Here is an 18,404-nt window from a genome sequence, read left to right on the forward strand (position 1 = left end):
ACATAACACAGTGACCAACCTGTGACCATACTCTGTTCCTCTTCAGAGAAAAATGAAACTAATAGTGGATTTCAGATCTTTTTCATGTTCTAAGTGATTTTATTAAAGCTGACTTGATGACTTAATGAACCAAAAACATGTTCAGTAAATACCTTAGAACACAACCACACCTAATTAAACCTGTTTTATTGCATTATTGCCACCAGATGTATTTACAGAGGGTGTGTAAGCACTTCTCTGCTTGTCTTTAGGTCAGACCATTTCTGAGAAATCAGCTGGTTTCTCTTAAGGACCACCTGCTGTTTATGAATATACATGAGGGGGAGTTTCCTTTTCTGACAGAATAAAGAGTGTGCTACGACGGCTGAGCTCCAGAGGATCACACACACATTCCTGCCGTGAGTACTGACCATTATTACATGGTTTGGCATTTTATCAGCTCTGCTGTTTGTCTTTGCTGTGTGGTGTTAAATGAGCTACAGTCAGTCTTTCTGTAGGTTAGGTTTGCTAACAAAAGATGAAGTCTAAAATGCTTGTGTTAGACTTGGTTTCAAAGGGATGCTCTTCTAGTTTGTGAGTCAGGTCAAACCTAAATCTAACCCTGACTTGACAAAAGGACAGTGTCAAGAGTCAACCAATGCAGCGATAAAGATCAGAGATAAAGTGTAACTGATGCTCAGTTCATCAGATCTGCCAACACTACACAAACAGCATATCAGGAAGAGCTTTACTCATCAACTCCACTGCTTCCTAACTATTATTTACAAAATATTTGCTTGTAAATGTTTGTCCGGGATGATTCATTAGCTCTGAATGATATATGAATATATGGAATATGAATGATATAATAAATGTACATTAAAGTTCCTGGTAAAAGAAGGGAGCGGGAACTGTACAGCAATGTCATGTGTCAAATTTACATTAATGTCTCATCACTTTGTGACATATTTACAGCATGTTCAGTGTATATCTATCAGTATATATGGTCAATCATGTCTGTGTATTTTAAATTGACTGGTTGTCTATATATTTTACATGTGCCTGTGATGGACTGGTGGCGTGTCCAGGGTGTACCCCTTCTTCGCCCACTGGTATCTGGGTTAGGCTCCGGGATTAAGCACTTCATAAAATGAGTGATGTCTTCATTCATACATTATCTTATTGGAAATACACAATGCACCCATTTCCATTTCCCATTTCTAAACCTATAGATGAAACCGCTCCAATCAGATTCCAGTGATTTAACAACAGTTAATTACAAATCTGGAATTTAAATTTTCTGTCTACGTTATCTGGTTAACCGTCAAACTTATAAAAGTCACTACAGTTTATGCTGTGATTTGACTTCAGCTGGTCCACTTCACCTGACATTGTCAGACATCAGGAGTGCTAAGGGGTCATTCCACGGCAATTCAACTAATGGTCCCCACATGACCCCCTCAGAAAATTCAGAAAAAATTCACACGTTCACCTACCAGATAAACGAACACATCCAAAATTTTTATGTCATATCTGTAATAGTTTAGGAGATACAGCCCTTTGAAAATTGTTTTTTTTTTTAATTTTGCAAATTTGCTTTTTCAACCAGCTATATCTCCTTAAGTATTCAAGCCACACTGCTGAAACTTACTGTCTGGGGTGAAATCCCCCTGAAAAGACCATATTTTGCATCAACATAATTGTAGGTGCCTTCATGTTTGGTCCATGAGGCCTTGAAATCAGGCCAAAAGGCTAATTCTTCCAAATGTCCTCTCTCTTCAGGCTTGCACTGTGCCATAATGGATGAATGTAGTGACCTAATTTTTTTTGCATGAATTCTTAAGGTCCAGATGCAACAATATACTGCAAAAGGACTACATTTCAATGAAAAGCGTTGCTGTGAGGCAATGAATAAAGTGGGTCGATTTCAATTTTTCACAAAAACACTATTTGAGCACCCAAATTACCATATGGCCAGTTAATGAAAATTTTGAAATTTTTACCATGTCTTCATATATGTTTCAAGATGTTGTGCACAAAATTTTAGCTTTGGGATATAACTGGTTCTATTTTTAATATTTTTTTTACTGCATGATTATATTTTCTTTAAATTGTGTACAAACGTAGGTGTAAATGGCATTTTTAACAGTATAATGGCATTGATTATTGCACAAGTTATAATACTTGAGATATTTGAACTAGAGTGTGGAACTGCATGATGGTTCAGATAGAATAATTATAGATTTCCCAGAACTGGCTCAGGTTGATGCCTGCAGTAGAGACCTCTCAGAAATGGATGGAGCTGGTCAGTTGACCCAATTTCACCAGGGTCAATGACAGAAATGTAGCTAAGATTTGAATTTTTTCAGAATTTTCTGAAGGGGTCATGCGGGGCACTTTCTGAAATCTGGTCGATTTGGGATGGAATGACCCGAATTAAACATCTGTTTCCTTTCATTCAGATGGATCCTGCAGCTGGAAAACCCATCGAGATGGCGGCTCTTGGTCGACCTTTTAACCTCGGGATGCTGTACGACTGTCGACGAGACGCACTCGTCCCCAGTAAGAATTCACGTTTAAAAAGACTAATGACAACTGATGCTATCCTCCTGATCCTCTCCAATCCTACGAGAGTAACCATTAAATATGTACACGAGGCCATAGAATGAAACCGAAGCACACATACCCATTTACACATTTACATATTAGCCTGTTGATGTGTTCCAATGATTAACTGACATGATTAAACTTACACATTACATTAAATCCTTATCAAAAGGTAAAATAATAACTTGATACAATAAGTGTCTGACCTGGGATCACTGAGGTGATTCTATAGAAAACACAGGCATTCTGACAATTTCGAAGCGCACTCAACCATAAACACTCCATGTGTTTACAAACAGAGCCCGTAGGTCACTCGGGCATTTTCGGAATTTTGTCGTGATGTGCACTGTGGGAAGTGGAGCTCCACGTAGCCACTGTTGCAGCAACAACAAACATATCGACCAAGTGAAAGTGGTTCTATAGATACAGTCAGCAACAATGAGAACGGCCACAAACATCACATCTGGTTAGAGTGGAGGGGGAAAACAAACCGGTCTCTGCCATTAGTCATAATGCTGAAGAGTTGCTGTATGCTCTTTTGCACCGCAAATAAACAAAAAAATCAGCAATTAAAAGTTTCACATTTAACCAAATAATAAAACAGAACCACAAAGGAGGACAAAATGGCTTCAAACTATCAGAAGAGAGGCCGAGTTTGTCAGATTATGGACTCAACAACAAAACCTGTGTATGTCTGCAGTCAGCACTTCATTTCAGATCAGTTTAATGGATGTGAACCATTTCCAAACAATCCTAGACTATGTCAGGGGGATAAGGAATATTAGATTAATTGTTAATCGCTAGTGAACTTTGTACTACATTTTTAATTTGTGCAGATTTCCTCACAACATGTACAAAAGTACACATTCAGTACCTAAGCAGAAGTATAGATTCTTGTGTACAAAAGTCTGGTAAAAGTAGAAGTACGGATTAAAATTCTTTACTGAGTATGGAATATGTTAAAAAAAAAAGTGCTGGCTCTCATGTACTCCAAACATAAAATCAAATATGGGCTATATTTGAAGGACATCTCTATCGTACAACGGTGTATTAGGGCCACAAAAGAAAATAACAATGCTTGTCACTACGAGAATAAAGTCATAATATTTCAAGAATAAAGTCATTATATAATGAGAAAAAAATCCTAGTTTCAAAAAAGCCTCATTATTTAACAAAAATAGTCATTATATAATGAAAATAAAGTCATAGTTTTAAAAACTCATAATTTAACAAGAATAAAATCATACTATTTCAAGAATAAAGTCAAGATATAATGAGAATAAAGCCATACCCACTCATCAAATAATGGAGAACTTGGAACATTTTGTGAAGTTATTTTTTCATTTGGGGTTTACACGCAGACAAACCCTGAGCCTATCCCCTCATCAACACATTATCATTAGTCTAAGGACTTTGAAGCCAGTTTGCACACGTTTGGGTTTGTTTTGTTGTAAGAAACAAACTGATTTGTAGCAAATCGCCTCCTTTGTGGAGGAGAAACTGACAAAGTGGTCGGCTGCAGGACTATCAGAGGTGACACCAGAGCTATAAGGTTTGTTGTTTCTGAAGAAACTGAGGATTCTACTCCGAGTTTTGGAGTCCAACAGAAGTGAAAGTTGCTGCTTCTCATGTTGCGTTCGCTGTAAAACTGGAAACTCTGTTGAATTTTCAAAACATTAGAACTTTAATCTCATAAAAGTACGACTATATTCTCGTTATATGAGTTTTTTAAAACTGTGACTTTATTCTCATTATTTTATGACTTTATTCTCAAAATATGACTTTATTCTCATTAAATAATGAGTTTTTTAAAACTTCAACTTTACTCATTATATAATGACTTTTTTCGAAATATATCGACTTTATTCTCATTAAATGAGTTTTTTTCAAACTACAACTTTATTCTCATTAAATAATGAGTTTTATAAAACTACGACTATTCTCATTATATTATGACTTGATTCTCGAAATATAACGACTTTATTCTCATAGTGACAAGCATTTTTATTTTCTTATGTGGCCCTAATACGCCGTTGTACTATTGCCTGTTTCTTTGCAAAGCTAAAAGAACCTCACATCATATTGGACCAAGAACAACATTAATTAAAATTAATTTGTCTATTTAATGTCAGGTACTGAAATTATGTTAAGTTTAATTCATCATATCTAAACCAAGTGATATAGTCCCTTACCGGGTGACTGGATTAAGTAGCAGATGTCTGGAAACGTCACTTCATTCCACTGAGTCGGATCATTTGCACAGTCTTTTAAAATGTATGGACAACAACCCAATCCTAGTAGATTTAGTTTTTTAATACCGATCTTTGTCAGAAGGCAATAGCGACTCAAAGTACGTCATGACAACTTGTTAGCATTAGCAAATTAAGTTGAAATTTCACATTTTTACATTATAGCAGATGGGGGGGTGATTGTTTTCCCCACCCCCAAGCTGTGACGTTGTTGCCAACTGTACCTATACAGCCACTTAACCAGAAGAACGTCAGCTAAAAGCGAAAAAAAAAAAAAAAAAAAAAAAAAATCAGATCAATATTACATCATCAATCTAATTCTATTTTTTACCAAAATATCACATTCATAAATCCAAATTCTCCAATCACAAACCTTCCTTTTTAATCTTTAAAACTGAGCTTACTCAATATATTTCAAGTATTCAGCATTCTCAAAATAAAAAAAAGCTATCAAAACCACTGATCTATGTAACACTTATGATCTTTGCATAAACTAATATATGATTTCTGCATGCATATTTTGTCCCCTGGCTATGTTCTGTTCATGTTGTTATATTAATCTTGTACTGTACTTTTTCTGTTTCCATTGTACTCTGTATAATACAAAGTTAGCAGCGGGTTGGATATTCGACGGACATTCAAAACCCATCGCCATAGGGACTACCAATAAATTACTGCTCTTAATGTTTTTCTTCAATCGATTCTCAGTCATGTGACCCAGAGACTCCAAATCAGTCTCAAATTATTATAATAAAGAGGACCTTTAGGAAACACCACTTAATATTTCTCTCCAGTCTATATTAATATTTTTTTATGAATATTATTCATATTTTTTTAATAAAAATGTCTGTCTTCAATAGCTTCTTGGTCATGTGACTCTGAGACTCCAAATCAGTCTCAAATTTTTATAATAAAGTGGACCTTAAAGAAACACAACTTAATATTTCTCTTGAGTCTATATTAATATTTTTTATGATTATTATTCATATTTTATTAAAAAAATGTCTGTTTTTCTTCAAAAGCTTCTCAGTCATGTGATCCCCAGACTCCAAATGAGTCTCAAATTATTATAATAAAGAGGACCTTTAAGAAAAACCACTTAATACTTCTCTCCAATCTATAATAATATTTTTTATAAATATTATTCATATTTTTTAATAAAAATGTCTGTTTTTCTTCAATAGCTTCTTAGTCATGTGACCCAGAGATTCCAAAACCAGTCTCAAATTATTATGATAAAGAGGACCTTTAGGAAACACCACTTAATATTTCTCTCCAGTCTATATCAATATTTTTATGAATATTATTCATATTTTTTAATAAAAATGTCTTTTTCTTCAATAGCTTCTTAGTCATGTGACCCAGAGACTAAAAATCAGTCACAAATTATTATAATAAAGAGGACCTTTAAGAAACACCACTTAATATTTCGCTCCAGTCTATATTAATATTTTTTTATGAACATTATTCATATTTTTTTAATAAAAATGTCTCTTTTTCTTCAATAGCTTCTCCGTTATGTGACCCAGAGACTCCAAACCAGTCTTAAATTATTATAATAAAGAGGACCTTAAGGAAACATCACTTAATATTTCTCTCCAGTCCATACTAATATTTTTTATAAATATTATTCATATTTTTTCATAAAATGTCTGTTTTTCTTCAATAGCTTCTTGGTCATGTGACCCCGAGACTCCAAATCAGTCTCAAATTTTTATAATAAAGTGGACCTTAAAGAAACACCACTTAATATTTCTCTCGAGTCTATATTGATATTTTTTATGATTATTTTTCATATTTTGTAATAAAAATGTTTTTCTTCAATAGCTTCTTGGTCATGTGACCCAGAGACTCCAAATCAGTCTCAAATTATTACAATAAAGAGGACCTTTAGGAAACACCACTTAATATTTCTCTCCAGTCTATATTAATATTTTTTATGAATATTATTCAATTTTTTTTTTTACAAAAAATGTCTGTTTTTCTTCAATAGCTTCTCAGTCATGTGACCCAGAGACTCCAAATCAGTCTCATCATCATTTTTTTCTTAGAATCTATTGAAGAAAAATAGACTTTTTTGTAAAAATATGAATAATATTCACAAAAAAAATATTAATATAGACTGGAGAGAAATATTATGTGGTGTTTCTCAAAGGTCCTCTTTCTTATAATAATTTGAGACTGGTTTGGAGTCTCTGGGTCACATGACCAAAAAATATTGAAGAAAAAAGGACATTTTTATCTAAAAATATGAATAATATTCATAAAAAATATTAATATAGACTGGAGAGAAATATGAAGTGGTGTTTCCTGAAGGTCCTCTTTATTATAATAATTTGAGACTGGTTTGGAGTCTCTGGGTCACATGACCAAGAAGCTATTGAAGAAAAAGACATTTTTATTTAAAAATATGAATAATATTCATAAAAAATATTAATATAGACTGGAGAGGAATATTAAGTGGTTTTTCTTAAAGGTCCTCTTTATTATAATAATTTGAGACTCATTTGGAGTCTGGGGGTCACATAACTGAGAAGCTTTTGAAGAAAAACAGACTTTAATTTATAAAATATGAATAATAATCATAAAAAATATTAATATAGACTCGAGAGAAATATTAAGTGCTGTGTCCTAAAGGTCCTCTTTATTATAATAATTTGAGACAGGTTTGGAGTCTCTGGGTCACATGACTGAGAAGCTATTGAAGAAAAAAAAGACATTTTTATTAAAAAATATGAAGACTATTCACAAAAAATATTAACATAGACTGGAGAGAAATATTAAGTGGTGTTTCCTAAAGGTCCTCTTTATTACAATAAATTGAGATCTGTTTGGAGTCTCTGGGTCACATGACTGAGAATCGATTGAAGAAAAACATTAAGAGCAGTAATTTATTGATAGTCCCTAAGGCGATGGGTTTTGAATGTACGTCGAATATCCAACCCGCTGCTAACTTCACCTCGGTAAAAAACCAACGATTGTTTGACAACAGAATACATTCCAAAGAACAAGCAGTTAAATGGACAAATACCTAAACCAAACACTACAGCGCTAAGCTAACACGGAGCAGATCCAACAGTACAAGTATTTATTTATCAGTGTTTCCGCCGGTAAGCTTATTGCCGCAGCGCACCGCCATTTTATTTAGTACTGACAGTATGAAAGAACATGTAGTCAACTCAAAAGCAAAACCACAATTTCAACTCGCCTTTTGGGGCTTAATTCCCCCATACACACATTACAATAAACATCCATTAAAGCGAAGAAATAACATTAATTCAACATAGTACACATGTTGGCTTGTAGTTTTAGTCACACACCGCGGCACATAAGGCCAGCTACTAGTTAGCTAGCAGCTGTTAGCTTAGCTGAAAAACTCACCTCGGGAGACACTCCAAACTTCCCACACCGGTCACTGGTCGAATCAGCTGTCCTTACCGTCTCTCCCCACATACCCGGCGTCGAATGAAATCTTGTATTTCACTTTCTATTCATAGTTTTCTGTTGTTTTCTCGTTCTATGCTTTTTGCTCAGGCCAACCAATATTTGATAAAGGGGTGGGAATTAGTTTCCTCTGTCCAATAGGATCTCAGAATGTTGCAGCTCAGCCAATAGAATTTAACCCCTTGAAAATGAACTTAATAGACAAATAAAATAACGGAATAATTATGACAAAATAAATTATGAATTGTTTCAGCTGTGCTATATAAGAACTAGAAATGACAATTTCAATTATTTTGTGACAATAAAATGACTGAATGTTCTGTAAGATAAACATTTTATTACCTCCGCCAAGGAGGTTATGTTTTTGCCAGGGTTTGTTTGTTTGTCTGTCCGTTAGTGTGCAACATAACTCAAAAAGTTATGGACAGATTTGGATGAAATTTTCAGGGTTTGTTGGAAATGGGATAAGGAAGAAATGATTAAATTTTGGTGGTGATCGGGGGTGGGGGGGCCCACGGGGGGGGGGCACTGATCAGCCTTGGCGGAGGTCTGCGCTCTCCGAGTGCTTCTAGTTCTTTAATGTACACTGCCCGGCCCAAAAAAAAAGTTGCATATGCAATATGCATTACTTTTGGTTTTGAACAAATTTCTCTCCATAGTACTGCAGTGGATAATGTTTCAGCTGTAACAGGTTATTTAACTCTGATGCAGTAAGTGTCCTCTCATGTCTTTAACGTCTTACAGACTGGACTAATGACAGGATTAACCAGGATCATCAGGCCTGTGTCAGAATGGTTCAGGGAGAATCAGACATTTTCACACAAGCATTAGCCACTATAAAATCTAGACTAATTTGGGATGTGATGAAGACTTGATGCAGCGGTCCAATTCTCCATCATCAATAATCAAAGATTAAAGCAACTATGGATGTAAAAAATATTATGAACCTTATTGTGACACTACATAAGCATTTTATGGCAAAAAAGAAGTCACAGTGAATGTCTCCTGTTATCCAAACCAAAGGTGGTGCAGTCAAATATGGCATGTGCGACTCTTTTTTTGGCCAGGCAGTGTATATACCTGTATATATGGGAATAACTCTGTGTTTATTCCTTTCAACAGTACTTACTGTAACTTATTTAATTCTTTCTTCTGCCACTGTGTTTGCACCTGTCACCAAGACAAATTCCTCATATTGTAAAAGTGCTCTTTACCATACTTAGTAGTAACAGCTATTCTAAATCTGAGCAGAAATAACAGCAAATCACTGGAAAAATAGTTCTGAAAGAGCACAGTAGATAGAAAAGAACTTGATCTGCATTTTGGAACTACATTCACATGCAATTTCTTTTTATTGTGTATATTTTTACTTTATTCTATGGATCTAGTTGTTGTGTCCTTGATAAAACCTGAATGAATACTGTTAATTTTGTTTAACAAGCACTAATGTTTGCTAACTTAGCAATCACTCTGAGGCAAAGAAAGAAAAACTTTCTCACAACCATCATAACTGGTGTTCATTTAATGTGGTCTACAATATTTGTGCAAACAGTACTCAACTACCAAACATAACTTATCAGTAATCAACCATCTGTGTTTGCTTCATTTTGTGCCAAGTTATCAAACATAACTTAGCATTTTAATCTTATTTAGTGCTGTTGACAAAATTAATGCTATTGTAGCTCCCCAATGCATTGTAATACATCTTATTTTCACTGACTGTTCTTGAAAATGTCACTGTTTAACACATGGGGTTGCAAAGCATAATGGGTAACTGAAAAGCCTGAGAGCTGTTTCACAAATAAAAGACTATATTTGCATTGTTCAAGGGGTGAGGACTTTCACTCTATTGCAATGATACATTAATGTGTAATACTATTGATGGCCACTAGATGCTAATCCAAAAAAGCCCCAATTTACACAGACTTATATTCAAGTACTCAAGTAAATACTGAGTCAGTGAATTTTTTCCAGGACTTCCACCTTTATGCATCAAAACCTGTTGTGCAATTTGCTAACTATTTAATTTCGAAGTGGCTACTGACAGTACTATGGCATGAAATATCAGTTTGTCTATGACCACAGAGCCAATCAGCACCCTCGTTATATCATGTCTAGACTGGTAACTTGTTACATCCTGAAAAGTACCGAGGCAATCAGATAGCAAATAGGTCAAACTTAACACCAGTGGAAATTTAGCTCATTCACTAGTGCATTGGACTGCAGCACAGAAGACTCAGGTCCAATTTCTGGTCACAGTAGCTTTTTTTTTTTTAGAAGATTTTCAAACAGGGGGTGGGAGCAACGGGACACAGCACTAAGGGCACCAGTAGGTAAATCTGACACTGATATCAATCAGCCACTGGGATAACCTTCAGAGTGCAGAATTCAGACCACAGCAGTCAATACACTGAACTGACAAAGAACTGACAAGTCACATGGAACACTGGCACATCTAACATGTAGCTCCGCCCACCTTCTCCAGCCTCACTGACTGCACAGAACAAAGAACACCATAAAACAACATATAGAGTATTTAAAACAATAATTCCTATTCTATACTACATACCATCACTAATTTGTCGTATCTTCCATAGGGATGTAACAATTACCAGTATAACGATAAACCACGGTAAAAATGCAGACGGTTAGAATTACCGTTTAAATTCTAATTATCATGATAACCGTGTTTGATAACCGCACTGTTCTGGAGAAAACGCCTATGTAAAGATCTGCTTTTATGTCAAATATTTGAGTATAGTTTTAATTTATTATTTTAATTGTATATACCTAATATTTGGAACCTATATTCACTTTTGAAGTCTTTGAAAAGGTTCATTAAGCATCTGTGTGTTATTTATGCAATAAAGTATATACATTTTTCAAATTGGATTTTATATATTTTTGTGTGTTTTTTGTTCTTTTATGTTGATATAGTCGGTTAAAGTGGAAAAAAAATAGTAGGCAGATGATATAGAAAAAACAGATCTCAAACATGGGTATAGTAAACATTTGTTTATATAGTATCTAAAGGCAAAATCAAAAGGACTGAAAAACAGACAAAATAGACTCAGACCACTAAGGGTTAATATTTGAATGTTTCTGCCAACAGAAGGTACATTGTACCAATTATTTTATTTGTTTTTTTTTTTGTTTTCAAAATACAACTTGGTTAAATTATTTCAGTGTGTATCAGTACTTTTTGAACATTTTGAGCACAATTCCAACAATAACATGATAATAATGATAACCGTGATAATTTTGGTCACAATAACCCTGATATGAAATTTTCATATTGTTACAACCTTAATATTCCATCAGTTGCCACAGTACTGTGGTAGCAAAATGCACAAAAGAATGAACTGAAGTATACTCCATATATGACCACAGTACTGTGGCAACAAGAGGAGAATGAGTTGATGGAACAGCATCCATGACTGGCCCTAGTACAAATGACAATATTTGATTGGCTCTGGGTAAATAGACATACCCATATTTCATGCCACAGAACTGTGGCAGTAGACATTGCCATTTAATTTTCTGAAGTAGAATTTCACTGATTTGTATCAAAGACACTTTTCCCAGCCTTAGCACCATGTAGATAAAAGCAGTTTAACTTTTTCTCTTCATCTTTCAGGCATGACCTTATGGGACCGTGAGGACCTGGAGAAAGATACAAGAGAAACACCAAAACCTAACAGCGAAACTGAGATAGTTGCATCTGAATCAATTGAGGCCAAATCTTCTGCGCTGAAAGTTGAAGCATCTCTGAAAGCAAGTTTCCTGGGTGGACTCGTTGAGGTTGATGGTTCAGCCAAATACCTGAATGACCATAAGACATCCAAAAATCAGGCCAGAGTAACACTGAAATACAACACAACCACAAAATTCAAGGAACTGACAATGAATCATCTTGGGAGAGGAAACGTGAAGCATCCATATGTCTTTGATAAAGGAATAGCCACACATGTGGTCACAGGCATTCTTTATGGAGCACAAGCCTTCTTTGTGTTTGATCGAGAGGTGTCTGAAAACGAAAAGCACCAGGACATTCAGGGCAACTTGAAAGTAATGATCAAGAAAATCCCCTTTGTCTCAATTGAAGGTGAAGGTTCCCTGAAAATGGATGACCAAGAAAGAGCAAATACTGAAACATTTTCCTGCAAATTTCATGGAGATTTTCGTCTTGAAAAAAGCCCAGTCTCCTATCAGGATGCTGTGGAGGTCTACCAAAGCCTGCCAAAACTTCTGGGCCCCAATGATGAAAAGGCTGTTCCAGTCAAAGTCTGGCTGCTGCCTTTGACAGCTTTAGATTCTTCTGCTGCTAAACTTGTTCGTGAGATCAGTATAAGATTAATTCAGGAATCACAAAGTGTCCTGGAGGAGTTCGTTGAGCTGGAAATGAGATGCAACGATGCAGTGAAAACAACCACTGCACAGCAGTTCCCACAGATCGGGCAAAAAGTTAAAAAATTTAGAGCGTTCTGCTCCGAGTTCAAGCTGGAATTCCAACGAACACTTGCTAAGAAACTTCCAACAATTCGAGGAGGAGGAGAAGATGAAGCCGAGCTCGCAGAAATCCTGAAAAAACGGCATTCTTCTCCTTTCAACAGCAAAAGTCTGAACGAGTGGATGGACTGTAAAGAGAGAGAAATCTGCATTTTGAAATCTTTCACAAAAATGATGAAACACAGTAAGATCGTCCCTTCTCAGAGTGCTCTTATTGAGGAAGTTTTCAGCACAGAACATGCAGTGACTTTTGTCTTCACGTCATTGGGTAATGCTGAACCATACCTGTCTGCTTTAGAGAACCACTTAACAGAAAAAACTGGAAACCCTGCAGATCCACGATCCCATGACGTGGAGAAGGAACAATGGTATCTTTCAAAAGATGTCACAGATACACTGAGAAACAAAGCAAAGCTCTTCAGTGATTTTGCAGAAACAAACAAAGAGAACAAGAACATTAAGTTCCTGACAGTGGCTTTAACAGATGAGACACACAAAGGTTCAAGCATCTATCTTTATAAGGATGGATTTTCAGTCAGTGACAACTTTGAGCCGCCTTCAAAACCTGAAAGAGTAACTGTGAGTGACGTGAGCTACAACAGTGTGACTCTGAAGATTTCTCCACCCAGATTTGGAGTTGAAGGCATCACCTCCTACTGTGTTGAATACTGTGTCTGTGGAGAAGATGGATGGCAACAAACCACAGCACCTAAAGCTGAGGAGGCCACAGTGAGTGGTCTGAGTCCTAACACAGAGTACATGTTCAGATGTAGAGCAGTGACTCCAGTAGGTCTAGGGCCTGCAGCTCAAGTCAGTGATCCCAGTAAAACCCTTCCCTGCAGCCCTCCTGGAACACCTCAAACAGAATCAAACTCAAGTGAAATATCAATCAGCTGGGAGAAACCTGCTGAGATCGGACAGGACGTCCATATTTTGAGCTACATCATAGAATACACTGAGATGGATGGAGATGATAAGGCAGATCTCCAATGGAACCAAATGGTGTCAGGAAGTGAAAAGGTGATCATTTCAGGACTTCAGTCTGAGACAGGATACGCAGTCAGAGTCCGATGTGACTGTGGTGTCGACGGAAGAAGCAAAGAAAGCATCACCATTAAGATCAGCACAACAAAGCGGGAATTTGAGCGCCTCGCTGACTACCTCAAGCATATTAGCAAGAACATAAATTCTGACTCCCCAACACTTTACAAGTTGCCTTTGAAGGAGAAACATATTGATATAGATGGCTGCCGCATGTTTTCTTTGGGCAAAGACAGCATGAGGCATAATCGCACAATCATGCTTCTTGGGGCGACTGGATCAGGCAAGTCCACCCTCATCAATGGTATGTTCAACTACATCATTGGCATGGAATGGAAGGACAATTTTAGATTCAAACTAATCCACGAGGATCTTTCAAAATCACAAGCTGAAAGCCAAACCTCTGAAGTCACTGTGTACAAAGTCAACTACCAAGAAGGTTTTAAAATCCCCTTCTCTCTGACTGTTGTGGACACACCTGGGTTTGGGGATACCAGAGGAATAGCAAGAGACAAGGAGATTACTGAACAGATCCGGAAGCTTTTCACCTCCACAAATGGAGTCAGTGACATCGATGCACTGTGTTTTGTTACTCAGGCTTCTCTTGCAAGACTAACAGCAACACAGCGATATGTCTTTGACTCTGTGCTCTCCATCTTTGGCAAAGATGTGGCCGAGAACATTCAGATGCTTGTGACTTTTGCAGATGGGAAGCAGCCACCGGTTCTTGAGGCAATAAATGTCTCTGAGGTTCCATGCCCAAAAAACGACCTTGGGCTTCCTGTCCACTTCAAATTCAACAACTCTGCACTGTTTGCAGACAACAGGTGCACCAAGGCCAGCAGTGAAGACTCAGATGATGACTCTGACAACTTTGATGAAATGTTTTGGAATATGGGATTTAGGAGCATGGAGAAGTTCTTCACTGCTTTGGGTCAAATGACAACCAAAAGCTTGCTGATGACCAAAGAGGTTCTCAAAGAGCGCAAGCACCTTGAAACAGTAGTTGAAGGTTTGCAACCACAAGTTAGAGCTGGACTGGCAAAACTTGAAGAAATAAAGACAACGAAAGAGAAAATCAAAGAGCATGAAACCATCATGGTTTCAAATGAGAATTTTGAGATTGAAGTGGATGTTGTGCAACCTGTCAAGGTGGAGCTCACCAAGAAAGGAGAATTCATCACCAACTGTGCAAAATGCAACATAACCTGCCATTACCCATGTGCAATTGAAGATGATGCAAAAAAAGACAGATGCGCAGCAATGGATATGACAGGGAATTGTAAGATCTGTCCTGAGAAATGCCCTTGGAACATCCACTTCAACCAGACGTACAGATGGGAGTATGTTTCAGGGAAAGAAAAGCAGACGCTGCGAGCCCTGAAGGAAAAGTATGAGCAGGCTACGTCAGACAAGCTGAACATTCAAGAACTGATCGAAAGGCAAGAAGAGGAGATTGAGCTACTCCAAGATACGATCATGTCCTTAATTGATCAGTCTGCCAAGTGTTTGACCCGTCTTCAGGAGATCGCCCTGAGGCCCAACCCTCTGACCGCTCCGGAGTACATCGACATGCTGATCCAAGCGGAAAACACTGACGCCAAACCGGGTTTCCAGGCTCGTATTCAGGCTCTGGAGGCCATGAGGGACCGAGCCAAAGTCATCTCCAAAGTTGCAAGACAAAATAAACTCGCAAATACAGAGCAGCAACAATCTCCTGAAAGGCAGAATGAGGAAAAAGAAAAAAAGAAAGGATTTTTCAATAAAATTGCTGGCTGGTTGTCCCTTTAAATACAAAGTGAAATAAATGTTCTGCAGCTTCTAGTGATTGGTTTAATGCAGAACAAAACTGTAGGAAACGATAAATTCTAAAGCTCCGCCCTCAGACCAACCTCCAGAAAACAAAACCTACATGAGCAACTCTATGACCAGAGTGAAAAGCCAACATCGACTGCGTTTTCATGATACATTTGGTCTGATGTGTTAAATGTCTGATGTCTGATATCTGCATTCCATCCATGTTCTGTTAAATATAGAAAACAAAGTAATGACAAGTGTCTGAATTCCAGAAAATACTAAACATATTAACAGTCAAATGTTTAATACAAATGATTGAAATGATTTTACTTCTTTTATGTTTGATGCTTTTCATGTCCTTCAGATGTCTGTGTAGGTTCTCATTCTTCTTGGTAGTTCTTCTCGGTTCAGCTGGACTGGTTTAGCTCTTTTGAAAACGTTTCGTCTCTCTTTCAAGAGACTTCTTCAGCTTCATGTCCTTAATGTACCGCTACATTTGCATTTAATGGAGTTAAAAACATTAAAGTAGAATACATTTGTTTTATTATTAGCACCATGTTTTCATAAAGATTGAAGTTTTATTTCACTGTGGACTAAATGGACAGAAATATCAATATAACACCTGTAAAAACAACTTGATTTTGAGATTAAAAACCTGATTCCAACAGAGCTGTGTGGTTCTTCAGGCAGATAAGATCATCACAAATGTCTGTATTTCTAAATCTTTCATTATGTTGTGGTTTCAGACAAAGAGGCAGGTTTTCTGGGAATGCGTCCGAGCTTTATTTTTCGTTCAGTTCAGGAATGTCATCAAGCACAGTCACATCGAAGCTGCCTGAAGGTCGAACGGAGGTGGATGAAACCACGACGACGCCGTTTGGTCACAACATTCATGCCAGACGAACAGGCTGTTTCAGAGTAACGGAACAAAAACTGTTTGAAGTTACAGTTTCTGACAAATATCCTTAAAACTGATTCAACTAATCGACAGAGGTGGGTAATCCCAGTTCCACAGAGTCAAAGTCCTGCCATGTTTTGGTTCTACCTATTCACTGGACACAGGTGATGCCACTAATGGGCGCTATGCACAGCCCCACTACTTCCTGAACTTAAGGTAGCTCCTTTATTTCCTGTCTTTCATTAGTGGACACACTGATTAATCCAGGTGTGTCTGACCACAGTAGTCACAACAAGAAGTAGCAGACACACCTGGATTAATCAGTGTGTCCACTAATGAAAGACAGGAAATAAAGGAGCTACCTTAGGTTCAGGAAGTAGTGGGGCTGTGCATAGCGCCCATTATCCCTTCGTTTCCTTGGAGGAGGAGTTGTGCTCATCAGAATGGGCTGCGTCAGTGGATGGTTGGAACAAATACGTGGGTAGGACTTCTACTCTCTGGAGCAGTTACTCACCTCTCTGGAATCTTACTCAAGAGAATCCTACCCACGTATTTGTTCCAACCATCTACTGACCCAGCCCATTCTGATGAGCACAACTCCTCCAGGTAGACGAGGGGATAATTAGTGGCATCACCTGTGTTCAGTGAACAGGTGGAACCAATACACGGCAGGATTTTGACTCTGTGGAGCTGGGATTACCCACCTCTGCTAATCGACAACATACTTTCAGCAAAAAACAAAATAAAACTGAGCTTCCCACAATTTATCTTCAGTGAGAATAAACTGAAAGTCAACGTTTCTACTGAAGGTTTAAACCAGGGGTGTCAAACTCATTTTCTTCCGGGGTCCACATTCAGCCCAATTTAATCTGAAGTGGGTCGGATCAGTAAAATAATAGCATGATAGCCAATACATAATGACAAGTCCAAATTTGTTTAGTGCAAAAAATAACATTAAATTATGCCAATATTTACATTTACAAACTATCCAAACAAAATGGATGTGAATAACCTGAAAAAAATCAAATTTGTTAAGAAATGTAAGTACAATTTTATCATTATGCCTGGACTTATCTGTTAGACATGGGTATTACAGATGAGATCTACAGAGGCATAAAATATTTAGTAACAGGCAAAATATTGTTGAAATTGCACTTAATTTTCTTTAGACATTTCAGGTTGTTCATATTTGTTCAGGTTATTCACATTTTGTTGTTAAAGGATAGTTTCTTTATATAAATATTTTCATAATTTAATGTTTTTTCACTAAATCAAAGAGAAAAAAATGGTGTTGTCATTATTTATAGGTTATTATGGTATTATTGTAGAGTTTGATGCCCTAATTTGCACTTTGCAAATTCATCCTGGTGCCAGTTTTGGCCGCCGGGCCACATGGTTGACACCTGTGGTTTAAATTAATGAAAGCCGACGACAGAAAATGTCCTAAACTCATCATTAAAACAACCAAACCTGACAAAAACCAAACACTTTCAGGTTTTCATCAGTGACTTTTACATGTTTTTGCTCAACTTTCTGCTACAGTAATTCCACCTCTTGGTTATGATTCAGTCATTTACAAATAGTTTCAATCGTGTAGATTTAGAGGATTATTCAGAATGAAAAGACCAAACAGATAAAGCGACAGCATTGGTTGTCAAATATTACATTAATCCTCAACTATTTTAATAAATGATTCATCAGTTTGAGTTGTTTTTCTAGTTCTTTCTTAATGAATAGTGTTGGTTTTGTTTCGCCCTCTGACAGTTAAGTGAAAATCTTTAACACCGTCTTGAAAGTTTTTCAACTTCAAATCAATCAATTAATCAACACAATGACGGGCAGATTAATAATCAGCAACTGCAGGAAAAACAGTTAAGTTT

The 18,404-nt window shown here is 36.8% G+C and overlaps 1 protein-coding gene across 2 annotated transcripts; it reads left to right on the plus strand.

Moving 5' to 3' along the window:
- The first annotated feature begins 351 nt into the window (after nucleotides 1–351).
- Nucleotides 352–17,735, plus strand: LOC115437497 (uncharacterized). 2 transcript variants are annotated; one of them, XR_003937937.1, is made up of 4 exons: nucleotides 352–398; nucleotides 2,442–2,541; nucleotides 11,917–16,183; nucleotides 17,722–17,735. XR_003937937.1 is itself a non-coding variant. In XM_030160696.1 (3 exons), the coding sequence occupies exons 2-3, from the start codon at nucleotides 2,442–2,444 to the stop codon at nucleotides 15,618–15,620; spliced, it is 3,804 nt and encodes a 1,267-aa protein (XP_030016556.1). In that variant the 5' UTR covers nucleotides 352–398; the 3' UTR covers nucleotides 15,621–16,532. The 2 variants fall into 2 exon arrangements, 1 of the variants encoding a protein (XP_030016556.1); XM_030160696.1 differs by lacking the exon at nucleotides 17,722–17,735 and having other exon boundaries at nucleotides 11,917–16,532.
- The last annotated feature ends 669 nt before the right edge of the window (nucleotides 17,736–18,404 follow it).

The sequence above is a fragment of the Sphaeramia orbicularis genome, chromosome 17 (assembly GCF_902148855.1).
Source record: "Sphaeramia orbicularis chromosome 17, fSphaOr1.1, whole genome shotgun sequence".
Lineage (NCBI taxonomy): Eukaryota > Metazoa > Chordata > Actinopteri > Kurtiformes > Apogonidae > Sphaeramia > Sphaeramia orbicularis.